The sequence below is a fragment of the Pundamilia nyererei genome, unplaced genomic scaffold, assembly GCF_000239375.1.
Source record: "Pundamilia nyererei isolate P.nyererei 1_Seehausen unplaced genomic scaffold, PunNye1.0 scaffold00025, whole genome shotgun sequence".
Classification (NCBI taxonomy): domain Eukaryota; kingdom Metazoa; phylum Chordata; class Actinopteri; order Cichliformes; family Cichlidae; genus Pundamilia; species Pundamilia nyererei.
Genome location: NW_005187426.1, coordinates 4,832,380 through 4,845,933, shown reverse-complemented (window position 1 = coordinate 4,845,933; position 13,554 = coordinate 4,832,380). Strand labels below are relative to the sequence as shown.

Below are 13,554 nucleotides of genomic sequence, written 5' to 3'. Positions count from 1 at the left end.
AGTCCTACAGAATGCCCTGGTACTCCTACCACTCTGTAGATGTAGTTTTGTTCCTGGCTGGAGCTATGCTGCTTGTGCTTTTAGCATTTTTTTTCTTTATTAAATGTTTATACGCTGCAGTGTGTAAATATAAAGTGAAACGTGAGTGATAACGTGAGGTATTTTAGTGGGATGGTGGGCTGATCTTGACTTCCTGGTTTGCCTGAACTAATGCCATGTTCAGCTTTTTTGTAATTGATCATTAGCCATAATTATGATATAAAATGCAGCTGCATCTTTCTTTTTTGCGTCTTCTGCAATTTATTCTAACCTCAGCTCAACAGTATTGCAATAACAAGTTGTATTTGTCAGTTTCGGAAAGGCTCATTTTCTCTCATCACTCAATGAGTAAAGACAAGAAGCATTAATCCATACTGTAAGGCACCATTTTGTCTTAAGCTGAATAAAGGCAGAACAAAAACGGATATTAGTGCAATTTAAATTCCATTTCATATGCATTCATGAGTTAAACCAAAAAAATCCCCCAAACAAAGTTCCACATATCATAGGGATCACTGTAAATAAACTGCTCACCTCTGGGAATTTAAAATATCTCCTGAGTTTGGTTACCTACTGCTTTCTTTGATGCTTGAGCAAAACTACTTTAAACCCTCTTAAAGGATAACATGGAGAGATTTACAAGGCTACAAGATAAGAATACAAGAAAGCCACTGGATAGCTCAGTCTTCTGGATATAGTTTTACCTGAAAGCAGAGTCCTAACATACCCTGGTGTTCTTACCACCTTGTAGATATAGTTTTGTTTCTAGTTGGAATCATGCTGCTTGTGCTTTTAACTGTTGTTTATCTTGTAATGTGATGAAACACTGCATTATGTACAAATAAAAAGAAATATGAGTAATCAGAAAGTAAGGATTTTCTTAACTTTTTCAATTTTATATCATCATTCATTTTCTTATGATATTTCAGCAAATTTAATAATAAATAAAACACTTAAAATTATTCATGGCTAAACCACAAAATTGAGCCTTTTTTTTAATGCAAACTCACCAGTGCACTCACCTGCCATCGTCTGTTACTGCTGTTTGGCTTACTGAATCTAATCCATTGTACAGATAGAAATGTGTTTCGTTATAAGAAGGACCCAAAGGTTTATTTTTTGTGTAATAAATACATTTAAGTCAGATTCACTGTAGTCAAAAGAACATTTCACACTGCAGTAATTAATGTGAAGTGTTGTGGTTCTGTTGTGCTCTGACCTACCTGCCCCTCCATGTAGAAACATGGAAAGCCTGAGGCAGGGAGATGGAACAGGTATCAACAACAGATGTGACCCTGATCAAGTTAGAAGGCATGAAAAGAAACAGCTGGGAAGGTGGTGGGCTGTAAAGTGGTCAGCACATGTGCCAGAAACTGTAGGCAAGCTAAATCAGCTTGAATAGAACAACCTATGTGTAATTATCAGTAAGATCATTAGAAAGATACTTGGTATGGCAATGGGGAGGAATTGATGTCAGCTGTTATCATCTAGCCTAATGGGATTGTGGGTTAAGCCTGTCTTCGTGGGCTGAAGTAGTGGTATGATAAATTTGTTGTTCTAAAATAATTTCTGCTCAGAGAGACGAAATGTGTGCGGAGCTGGTGGCACCAAAACACTACTTGGTTTTCTGAGAGGATCCATTTGATTACCATCATAAAACATAATAGTGGCATAAAATGCAGTTGCGTCTTTCCAATTTGCTACTTCTCCAACACATTCTAACTATAGCTGTACAGCATCGCAGTCACCAGTTGCATTTGAATGAAGAAAAGAAGGATTAGTCCATAAAATGCCACCAGCACACCGACAAGTTCTTTTTGTGTTCAGTGAAATAAAGCCACATTAATTTTAATCAGAACTGAAATGGCATCTCATGTGTTGCTTGTTCTGTATTCCATTATTCATTGCTAATAAATAAGGAGATGAATTTATTGTCTTCTTATAAGGAGTTTTGGGTAATATTTTTTAAAAATGGGGTAACTGTGATCAAGAGTTAGAGAACAAAACACACACAGTCACATCTAAATTTCATTGTAATGATTCAGTCAATGTATAACCTCATTATCGTATCACTGCTCTTTGCACACAGATTGATACCGTTATGCACTTTGCCTTACAAGGGTCTACTGAGGCAATGGGCAATAGTGCCTTTTGCATGGTGGCTCAGCTCCTCCCCTCTGGAGAGTACAAATACACACATGTCACGTTCAACATACTGGTGCTTTGAACAACAGTTCTCTTATCACCGTGACCTTTGCTGGATAAAGAAACTATTCATATTACAGTAAGTAGAAAAGCTTTCAGACTCAATAAACTGTTTAAATGCAGCACTATGCATACATTTAAACATATTAACCCTTTTATGTGGGGAACTGACTTTCAATACAAATAGTATTCTGTTGTTAAAAAGTAAAAAATAAAAAAAAGTAAAATTTGCTATAATAAAGTGAAAGCATAGCATGTTTTTAGCAGCAATTTAAAAAATATAGATTTTATTTTTTATTTCTTGGAATGTTAATTTTAAAGGTAGGAAAATGCTCTCTAAAACATCTTAAACAATTATTAACAACCGTTTTACAATGCCTAGCAATAACATTGTTTGGACACGGATTTAAAGTTAAATTTTTCTTTATTTTTTGACATTTTTTTGGCCTTTTTTGGGTTGGGGCTTCTACTACACTTGAATTTGAATGAGACCAGGAATACACACTGGGCATATAGTCTACCCACAGAGATAACACAGAGAGACAGATAAACATTCACACTCACATTCTCACCTACAGCCAATCTAGAACCTATAGAGGCACAGTTAGAATTTTTCAAACATTTTTTTAAAAAGATTAGGACATTATAATCTGTTTTTCTGTTTGAAAACTTAATTCGAACTTGCAGATAGTGTTTGCAAATTGTGTGAGAACATCCCTGTCTAGCTATCTTTATTTTTAGGTAGGTAGGGTAACATATCACTACATTTACACTCTGATTTTACAAATGACCTTCTTTATGCCAGTAAGTTGATTTTGAATTTCAGATGAGGGTCGTCTGCTGCTGCACTGCTTTCCTGCTGCTCATCCTAATTCCCAAAGCCTGTGAAGGAGGCAACATCTTGGTCTATCCTTCTGAAGGCAGCCACTGGATAAACATGGAAATTCTACTAAAGGCTTTGCACTCTAGAGGACACAATATCACCATTCTGCGTTCTAGTAAAAGCTGGTACATAAAAGATAACTCATCTTATTACAGTGCCTTTACAGTTCCAGTGGAAAACACCTTGGATCAGACATTCATCACAAGGATTGTAGCTGAGATCATAGAATTTGAACGAGGAGCCCTCCCCTTGATTAGTTTTCTCCACATGAGTGTGGGAATGTTTGGCACATTTATTGATGCCCACAAAGGCGTAGGTGCAGTAGTAACAGCAATGATGGATGACAGTGAGTTGATGAGAAAAATGAAAGACAGCAAGTTTGACCTGCTACTTGCTGACCCCTGCTGGGGTGGTGCCATCATTCTGGCCAAATATTTGAACCTTCCTTTGGTTTATAATGTTCGCTGGCTTATAGCTGCAGAGTCACATTTTTCCATAGCTCCTTCACCATTGTCTTATATTCCTATAACAGGAGCAGGGAATACTGACAAGATGACCTTTTTGCAGAGAGTTACAAACATGCTTTTGCACATTATAACCCAAATACAAAATGACCTCTTAGTTAGACTAGTATACCAGAAATTAACTGACAAATATCTTGGGCCTGGTCATGATTTTAATGAGTTAATGATTGCTGCAGACATTTGGCTGATGAGAGTGGACTTTGTGTTTGAGTACCCACGGCCCACAATGCCTAATGTTGTTTATATCGGAGGGTTCCAGTGCAAACCTGCTAAACCTCTGCCTCAGCACTTGGAGGACTTTGTGCAGAGTTCTGGGGACCATGGCTTCATCCTCATGTCTCTGGGAACATTTGTGACTGAACTTCCTTCTGATATAACAAATGAGATCGCTGCAGCTTTTGCTAAACTACCACAGAAAGTGATCTGGAAGTATAAAGGTAATAGACCAGCCAATCTGGGTAATAACACTTTACTGGTGGACTGGATGCCACAGAATGACCTTTTAGGACATCCAAAAATAAAACTGTTTGTGGCACACGGAGGAACAAATGGAGTCCAAGAAGCTATTTATCATGGAGTCCCAGTTGTGGGTATACCTGTGTTTTTTGACCAACATGACAACCTGCTACGTCTGAAAGAGAGAGGAGGAGGCAAAATACTTACATTAGGTACAGTGGACAAAGACTACAACTTCCTGAAGGCCATAGAGGAAGTCCTGAGTGATCCCTCGTACAGGGCGAACATGCAGAGACTTTCCAGGCTACACAGAGATAAGCCAGTAAAGCCACTGGATAACGCCCTCTTCTGGATAGAGTTTGTCATGAGGCACAAAGGTGCAGCTCACCTGAAAGCAGAGTCCTACAGAATGCCCTGGTACTCCTACCACTCTGTAGATGTAGTTTTGTTCCTGGCTGGAGCTATGCTGCTTGTGCTTTTAACCACTTTCTACCTTATTAGGTGTATATACACTGGGATGTGTAAACGTAAAGTGAAACATGACTAATGATCAGTGCACAGATGGATTTGATAATGCATTGTGTCATTTTAACTTCTCATTCTTGTTTGAGTACCTCATTCATATGAGGTTGTTATAAAAAAAAACTTCATCATTATTAAAAGTCTGTGTTTCAAAATAATTCTGAGTGGATTAACTCTAACAAGATAAACATAATCAATGAAAAAAATCCATTTTGTATCTTTACTTGAATATATGTAGTTTTGTTATATTTTGCCTTTGTTTAAAAAGGAAAACAACTGCCTCTATGTTTGACAAACAATACATATCTTCTTAATGAAGAGATGTGAGAGGAATTCTCCGTTGATGGGACTTTAAATGATAATCTCATGCCAGGCAAATCTGAGTAATGATCCCATTTGAATTACAGAAAATGTTCTATTTAATTTGTAAACGCTGTCAGATCAGTCGCTTATTAATGCCAAGAATGACAGAATGGCACTGGCATAATGCTCTGGACACGCGTGTTTTTAGTCTTAAGAGAAAATGAATCAATGAATGAACAACTGAATGATTGTCAGTTTTACTTTAATCGAATGCAGCATTCAGTTGAAATACAAAAAATGTCGGTGTAAATGTAACTTAAAATTGAATCAAGACCGGTCATGTCACATTGCAGAGTAACGCATTCCTCTCGTCACATTGCATTTTTGTCATAACTCATTAACGTGACGCGTAACAGTACTAAATTCGGTAATGACATCGGGTAACATTTAGGCCTTACTTTGGTTACAATGATTATTCAGTACGCCGAGCGAATAAAAAGTGCAACAAAAAAGCACAAAACGTGTCTTCTTCCTGCCCGTTGACACTATGATTTTGGTTCCTGTGTAGGGAGGAGGAAATGGTGGAGCCATAGACATACATAAATATGTATGTCCATGGGTGGAGTAGTCTACAACTTTTGAGGAGTGGAGGTTTGGACAATATGTTTCATTTTTAGTTAAAGGACAAGCACGTGATTATAAAGAGCAACAGGACGACATAAAACACTTGTATTAGATTGTCAACACAACATCGGCTCGTTCCAAGCATCTGCAGTGACAGCATGCTGGCTCAGAACTAGCGAAGATCTTCAACAGGCAACAAAGGTAGTAAGGAGCACTCTGTAGCCTCCATTTCTACGTCTTTTTAATAGTAGCTTTGAGGTTTCTTTAGGCTGGTATTCAGCTTTGTGTTGTCGGTTTTGTGGTCATGCAATCAGTGAAGAAAGCGTGTCTCTCTCCCTCTCTCTGTGCGCGTTTGTGTGTGTGTACAAATAAGGAGCAATGTGTAACGCTTTACTTTTTATGAGTAACGATCCCAGCACTGGTGAGGAGTGTGCACACACATGAAGCCTATCAGCTTCAGTATGAAAACATCGAATCGCGGAAGAATAGTAACAATAAAGCTAAACAATAAAGCGAGACTCGGGTTTGGATTACACAATGTATTAGTGACACAAAGAAAGCGCAACATAGGAAAATGTAATCACTACGGCCAAGGCGAGAACACTGATCAGAAGAATAAAAAAATTAATTATTTCTTAAATAATTATATGACCTTATATATTTTGCAAAAGAACTAAAGAAATTACATTACTGAGTATTACCGAGTATTCAGTATCAGTACCCGACTCAAATGTTTTTGAGTCGGGTTTGTTTCCCCACAGCTGGTGGCGGTAATGCACCAATTCATAGTTTTCTAACCAAGACGAATTTCAAGTAAGTTTAAAAAGAAGAAGTGCTGTATGAAACTTGTGCAAAGCTATGGTTAGGTGTGGAACGCTTGTAGTAACTGCAGGGCTGTTGTCACGCAGTAAGGCTTGTTAAATTGAAACTGAAGCGCTTATACCCATTCTTATTAAAGTTAAAGCTGATTAAAGTTAATTGGATAGATGGGTTGGTGATTTGATAGATTGCGCTCAGGCTAAGTGGTTAGACATAGTGATAATGACCTTTTTGACTTTATAAGCGTGACTTATTGAATACAATAAACATGCTTCGCAAGTGGAAGAGTCTCTATTTACAACCGTGCACAGGTCTATATGAACACATAATTCTTGGATCAGTGCCTGCCTTTTATTCTAGAGCCAAATTCAAGATAGTCATTTTAGAGATAATTGTTTATTTTTTAGTGTTAATGTGTTAATATTTTGCAGACTGGTTAAAATCTCATCGTTTCAGATCAGCATAGTTATTAATATAATATATTTTGGGTTGAAATGTCCAAAATGCAACTTCCTTTTAAACAGACAAGAACTTAACCGTCACAGGCTTTGCACAACTGCAGGGGTGCGGCCAAAAAAAGACAAAAAACACAAAACAAAAAAAAAACAGAAAGTCTTGTTTTTTTCTTCCACCTTCACTTGTTTCAACTTAACCCACTCCAACTGTGCCTTGTCAGTTTGAAGGAGACGTACAACAAAACTAAGAGCATAAGTTAAGTTGTTATTCATGCTATTATTTGGCTGTGTTTGTTTTTTGTTGTACTGATTGAGTAGGTTTATATAACACATGCAGCATGACTCGCATTATATATCAAACACACAGCACTAACTGCCGAGAACATTTTAGTGAGTGTCTGTATGTGTGTGTTCACACAACTGTCATTGCTAAGATATGCTTGACAAGTGTCAACAGTTACCCTTTTTATATGCTTTGTTGGTTAATCTGCTATCTAAATTCTTCAATCTTTGTCAATATTTCAGTGTCATTTTTAGAGACATGCATGTAAAGGAATCACTTTTTAAGTGATTCCTTTACATGCATGTACTGGGGGTTCTAGTGCACATGGGCCCATTGGGTTTTATGAGACACTGTTCACTTGCTGTGAGAGAGACAAAAATACCTAACCATATCTACATAGCTACTGTAAGTCTTTTTTTCAGTTCAGAACACTGTATCTCTGGCTCATTGCATACTTATCTGTTTAAACAGGAACATCTGAAACCAAAAAATCATCAGTCATCTTCAATGACTTGCATTCAGTGCTTTTATCTGGGTCACAGCACTTTAAAGAGACTTCTTTGTTGACATGCCAACTAAGTTTGTGATGTAACCATAACATTTATAGCTTTTGTTTTTGGTTTGACACAAAAGAAAGTGTGGAAAACTACCCTTACCAGTTTGTTTTGTTTTGTTTTGTGTGTGTGTTTTCTTTTTTTTTCTTTTTTTTGTGCTCCACTGCCAGATAGTGCCATGACAGGTAGTGGCGAGATTATAAATCTCCTAAACTAAATCCAAACATTTTAAAATATATAAGAAAACAGATGCATTTGATCTGTTAAACATGCAGAGATTACTTAATTTCTTAAGAGGAAGATGCCAAACATAGTCACGCTTACAAAATAATTTCTGTTCAGGGACACTGGGATCTGACACAGAATGCACGCAGAGCTCTTGGCACCACACAGCACTCTAATTTCCTGAGAGGGCTCCATGTGCTACATACACGTGAGGGCTGTCACAAGGAATTTTCTCATGCAAATAAAGAGACAATTGAATATAAAATCACTGCAGCTCTCTGTTATCCTGATATATCATTGGCCACTGTGCACACATTTGCTGTGATATCATTGTAACACCTCTCTGATATGTGTGTCCTGTTTTTCACCTCTGTTTCTATTTCAGAACACAGCGCTTATGAAGATTTGAAGATGTTTTTGTCACTGGCTTCCATCCTCTCTTTTTTGACTGTTTTTATTCCTGTCGCACATTCTGGAAAAATTCTGGTATTTCCACATGATGGAAGCCACTGGGTGAACATGAGAGTACTTGTTGAAGAGCTCCATTTGCAGGGACACAATGTGACAGTGATTCGGAATGCAGACAGCTGGTACATCAGTAAAACGTCTCCACATTACAATGTAATCACAGTGGATGTTGATGGTGGTGGAAATGAAGATTTTTTTCGTGCATTTGTCTCTGAGGTTATTAAAATTAAGCGAAGCATGGGGTCTGCATGGTCTCACTTTGCTTTACAAATGGAGTTAAAAGACAAATTCTATGAACTGCACAAAAAAGTCTGTGAAGTGATTGTGTTCATCTTTGAAAATGAAGATTTAATGAAGTCCTTAAAAGATGCCAAGTATGATGTGGTTTTGACAGATCCTGCTAATGGCGGAGGAGTGTTGCTGGCACATTACCTTGGCGTGCCATTGGTGTTCAATGCTCGATGGACTGTTCATGGTGAGGCCCACTTTGCTATTGCGCCCTCTCCACTTTCCTATGTTCCACTATCACCTTCAGAGTTAACGGATCACATGACCTTCTTTGGGAGGGTCCAGAACATGTTATTTTACATCACGAGAATGCATCTGTACAAGCAAATAGTTGAACCACATTATTCTGTATTGTCAAATCGCTACATTGGACCAGGTGTGCATTATTTCTCCCTTTTTCAAGCTGCAGATTTGTGGCTAATGAGAGTGGACTTTGTTTTTGAGTTTCCACGACCCACCATGCCTAATGTTGTTTATATGGGAGGTTTCCAGTGTAAACCTGCAAAACCTCTTCCACAACACTTAGAGGAGTTTGTGCAGAGTTCTGGAGATCATGGAGTTATCATTATGTCACTAGGGTCTTTGATTGGAGAACTTCCCTCTGACTTAGCTGAAGAGATCGCTGCAGCTTTTGGCGAGTTACCTCAGAAAGTGATCTGGAGGTATAAAGGTAACAAACCAGCCCTTCTAGACAACAATACATTATTAGTCGACTGGATGCCACAAAATGACCTGCTAGGACATCCAAGTATTAAACTATTTGTAAGTCATGGGGGAACTAATGGGATTTATGAGGCTATATATCATGGGATTCCAATAGTTGGCATTCCCATTATTTTTGATCAAGCTGACAACTTATCCCGAATGAGAGCAAAAGGTGTTGCGAAGGTTTTGGATGTTTCAGATTTCGACAGGAAAATATTTAAAAATGCAATACAGGAAGTCCTTAATGAACCATCCTACACAATAAACATGCAGAGGCTCTCCAGGCTACACAGAGATCAGCCAATGAAGCCACTGGATCGTGCTATCTTTTGGATTGAGTTTGTCATGAGACATAAAGGTGCAGCTCATCTAAGGACTGAGTCCTACAAACTGCCCTGGTATTTCTACTACTCTCTAGATGTCATATTATTTTTACTAACAAGTGCACTACTTACATTGTTTTTTTTTATCATGTTACTATGGTTTTGCTTTAGATTGTGCTTGAAAAGAAAAGCAAAATCTGACTAAAAGTCATTTTCATATGTTGATATATTGTTACAGCACAGTCAGATTGGCTGTGGTTAGTAAAACTGATTTCTTTCTCAGTCATTCCCAGTTTGCCAGAAGTACTGTCTCAGCCAGTCCCAGTGTTCATACTGCTGCACCCAAAATCTTCTCTAGCCCATCTTTACTTGAGTTGATCATCATTTAAGTCATCATATAAGTTAACTGTTTTTCATATTTCTTTATTATAAAGATCAGTAGTGGTTTGCACATTTGTCTAAAACACGATCCCTGGTTCAAGAGCGGTAGGAGATACATCCGGCATAAAAATCTGCCAAATCAAATATGTGCAAATATGTATGCAAATATACATATCCTGTATGTTTATTTTAGATGACCTCCTGTAGTCTTCTGAAGTACCTTCGTGGGCCATCAGGTGGTGCTGGCTACACTTTGGGAATAACTAAGAAAAAAATCTACTTATCTGTATGTTTTTCTGATAGGATTATTTATAACATGTATGGATTTTCCAAATCACAAAAAAACATATTTGAGGACTGTGGACCACAAAACTAGTTACCTTCGTTTTTGTATGAATTTAAATTACAGAATTGCAATAAAACAAAAGCTTATTGCACCATGTATGTGTTATGGTATATGTTCCTCTGTAGCATTAAACATCTGTAACCCTTCAGTTTTGAAAACAAGGTTTTCCTTATTCAGTCTTAATTTGGTAACTGATGGGCATACGACAAACATCAAATACTGCGTTACCTCCCCTTTGCACTTTCTTATCACCTGTGCTTAAAAGAACATGATACTGCAGTACCAAAGTCCTGCTTAGGTTTAAAACTCTAATGGTTGGTGCATGTTGGTCTCTCTGGCAAAACTGAATTTGAAATTACACAGTCTGCTAAAAAAGGTAACAATATATTTTTACCTACTTTTACCTACAAAAACGTAATAGCTTTTGGGACTGGTAGTTATATGTATTTTCAAGTTAATTGTTAATTGTACCACAATGTTCTTCCTGTGGTTTGGATTCTCTTCAGGGACACAGGTTACTTAACTTAATAGCTTATATATGCAAAAACCTAAGTTACTTTATAGACTTCACAGGCTACTTGAAAACATTCAAAGTTTTATTTTAAAGCTTATTGATCTTTACATTTTTGTTATTAAGCTGATTGGAGAAGGCTGCACATACTACAGCAAACGCACAGTCATAAAACGTATTAACATAAAATGAAAATAACAATTGTTTAATTGTTGTAATTGTTTAATAAAACAAGACTATAATGAGCTTTTTTCCAACCTTTAGAATTAAAATGCACTGGACCTGCATTCTGATTAGTTTCTGCTGGCTCTGCCCAATGTTGGTTCATGCTGGGAAAGTGCTTGTTTTTCCAGTGGATGGAAGCCACTGGGTAAATATGAATGTCATTATTCAGGAGCTACATCTAAGGGGCCACCAGGTTTCCGTTGTGCGTTCAACAGACAGCTGGTACATCAAGGAATCCTCCCCATTCTATACTTCAATTACGCTCGATATGGAGTCAGGGTTTGATGAAGACTTTTTAACAGCATTTATTGCGGAACTGTTGGACATCCAGAAGGGAGGGATGTCTGTCTGGAAACGCTTTAAACTGGAAATGGAACTAGCAAAAAAAACTCTGAAGTGCAAAAGAAACAAAGCAAATTGATTGAAGGGCTTTTTGAAAACAAAGAGCTTATACAGTCACTAAAGGATGCAGAATATGATCTTGTCCTGACAGATCCTGCCACACCAACAGGTGCCATACTTGCCCAATACCTCAAGTTGCCTCTTGTTTTTAATGTTAGATGGACTAGTCAGGGTGAAGGCCATTTTTCAATTGCACCATCTCCTCTCTCTTATGTTCCCATAGTAGGGAGTGAGCTATCTGATAAAATGAGCTTTTTTGAGAGGCTGCTAAATGTCCTAATTTTTGGTTTCGCAGAACATCAGATTGCCCAGTATTTGCTACCACATTATGAGAACCTCATTGAAAAATATTTTGGTCCAGACACAGACTACTTATCCATCTTTCAAGCTGACCTGTGGCTAATGAGAGTGGATTTTGTGTTTGAGTTTCCTCGCCCCACCATGCCTAATGTTATCTATATGGGAGGGTTCCAGTGCAAACCAGCAAAACCGCTTCCACAACATTTGGAGGACTTTGTGCAGAGTTCTGGAGAACATGGTGTGATCCTCATGTCTCTGGGAACTTTGATTGGAGAACTACCCCCTGACCTAGCTGAAGCGATCACTGCAGCTTTTGCAAAATTACCCCAGAAAGTCATTTGGCGGTATATAGGTGACAGGCCAGGCACTCTGGGTAACAACACTTTGCTGGTGGACTGGATGCCACAGAGTGACCTATTAGGGCATCCTAAAATAAAACTTTTTGTGGCTCATGGGGGAACAAATGGTGTTCAAGAAGCTATTTATCATGGAGTCCCTATTTTAGGACTTCCTCTGGTTTTTGATCAACATGATAATTTACTTAGAATCAAAGAAAGAGGAGCAGGGAAAGTCATAGATGTTTTTACTATGAATGAAGACATTTTCTTTCAAGGTATTATGGAAGTCCTGACTGATCCCTCCTACGGCGTGAACATGCAGAGACTTTCCAGGCTGCACAGAGATCAGCCAATAAAGCCACTGGACAATGCCCTCTTCTGGATAGAGTTCGTCATGAGACACAAAGGTGCAGCTCACTTAAGAACTGAGTGAGCCCCAGTGAACCAGAAAAGTTCTTGCAGTACTAACCAGTGCATCACGACACTGCTCTTGTAGGTGAGGTTTCATAACAAACAGCTACACCATTTGCCATTTTATCACTGAAATTACTAGACGTTACAAACCATTCATCCTGTGTAAGGCAAATTTACCAATCGTTTCAACAAAAATAAGACAGAAAGAAATGAAGTAGTTTGAGATTCTTAGTTGTGTGACTACATTAGTTGGCCAATGAATATGACATCCTGCTGTGTCTAAGAATGAGGGGAGTGGATTAGATAAAGGCAACAACGTCCTCAGGGCCAAACAGGAAGTTTTGAATAAGCCATCCCTCAGGATGAACATGCTACATTTTCAACACTTAATAGGTTTAACTGCCACTTGGGGAACATTTCAAAGCGAAAGAAAATACAATTCGCAGCTAAACTACTGCTATTACCATCAGCTTTGTGAGACCTGGCTAGATCTTCATGCTGCAGAGGTGCAATTTTCCAATTGCTTAATTATTCATTAAATTTGACTAAAGTCCTAAAGAGTAATTTTACAACAGCATTTTTTAATTCAAATAATATATTTTATCTAGCACTACATAATTTTTGTAATGCAAGCTCGAGAGATGCTACGTTTTATCTTCAAGAGCCAATCAAACTGAAAGACAACTCAAATTCTCAAGACCGCAGGTTTGTAAGGGCTATGACAAATGACCATACAGAGTATTTTACTTCAATAAATAAATTTTTTATTACAAAAAGATTAAAAAACATACAGGAAGTATTGTTATAGAAAGTATGTCAATGGGAAACAGGTGAAACATTAAGAATTTCACTTAAGTCTGAATTTTTACTGTTACCAAAAAGTAAACATAACGGGGGTCTAACATCTTTTGCTACAGGAGGGAAAACAAGAAGTGAAGTTTCAGTTTAGAGAAGTGAAATT

The 13,554-nt window shown here is 37.8% G+C and overlaps 2 protein-coding genes and 2 pseudogenes across 3 annotated transcripts in view; all 4 read left to right on the top strand.

Moving 5' to 3' along the window:
* Positions 1-2,266, top strand: part of LOC102198671 (UDP-glucuronosyltransferase 1-2-like) — a 4,333-nt gene extending 2,067 nt beyond the window's left edge. Inside the window, exons 3-4 of the mRNA XM_013909443.1 lie at positions 1,279-1,342; positions 2,129-2,266. Coding sequence (XP_013764897.1) covers positions 1,279-1,342; positions 2,129-2,266 — 202 coding nt within the window. The remainder of the gene's footprint in view (positions 1-1,278; positions 1,343-2,128) is intronic.
* Positions 2,267-3,166: 900 nt separating this feature from the next.
* LOC106455925 (UDP-glucuronosyltransferase 2C1 pseudogene) lies at positions 3,167-4,654 on the top strand (annotated as a pseudogene).
* An 856-nt stretch (positions 4,655-5,510) lies between these two features.
* On the top strand, positions 5,511-10,338 carry LOC102215140 (UDP-glucuronosyltransferase 2C1-like). 2 transcript variants are annotated; one of them, XM_005727677.1, is made up of 2 exons: positions 5,511-5,757; positions 8,278-10,338. In XM_005727677.1, exon 2 carries the CDS (start codon positions 8,304-8,306, stop codon positions 9,879-9,881), a length of 1,578 nt encoding a protein of 525 aa, XP_005727734.1. In that variant the 5' UTR covers positions 5,511-5,757; positions 8,278-8,303; the 3' UTR covers positions 9,882-10,338. The 2 variants fall into 2 exon arrangements, with proteins under 2 accessions (XP_005727734.1, XP_005727733.1); XM_005727676.1 differs by lacking the exon at positions 5,511-5,757 and adding an exon at positions 7,735-7,852.
* Positions 10,339-11,206: 868 nt separating this feature from the next.
* LOC102198402 (UDP-glucuronosyltransferase 2B17 pseudogene) lies at positions 11,207-12,612 on the top strand (annotated as a pseudogene).
* Positions 12,613-13,554: the final 942 nt, after the last annotated feature.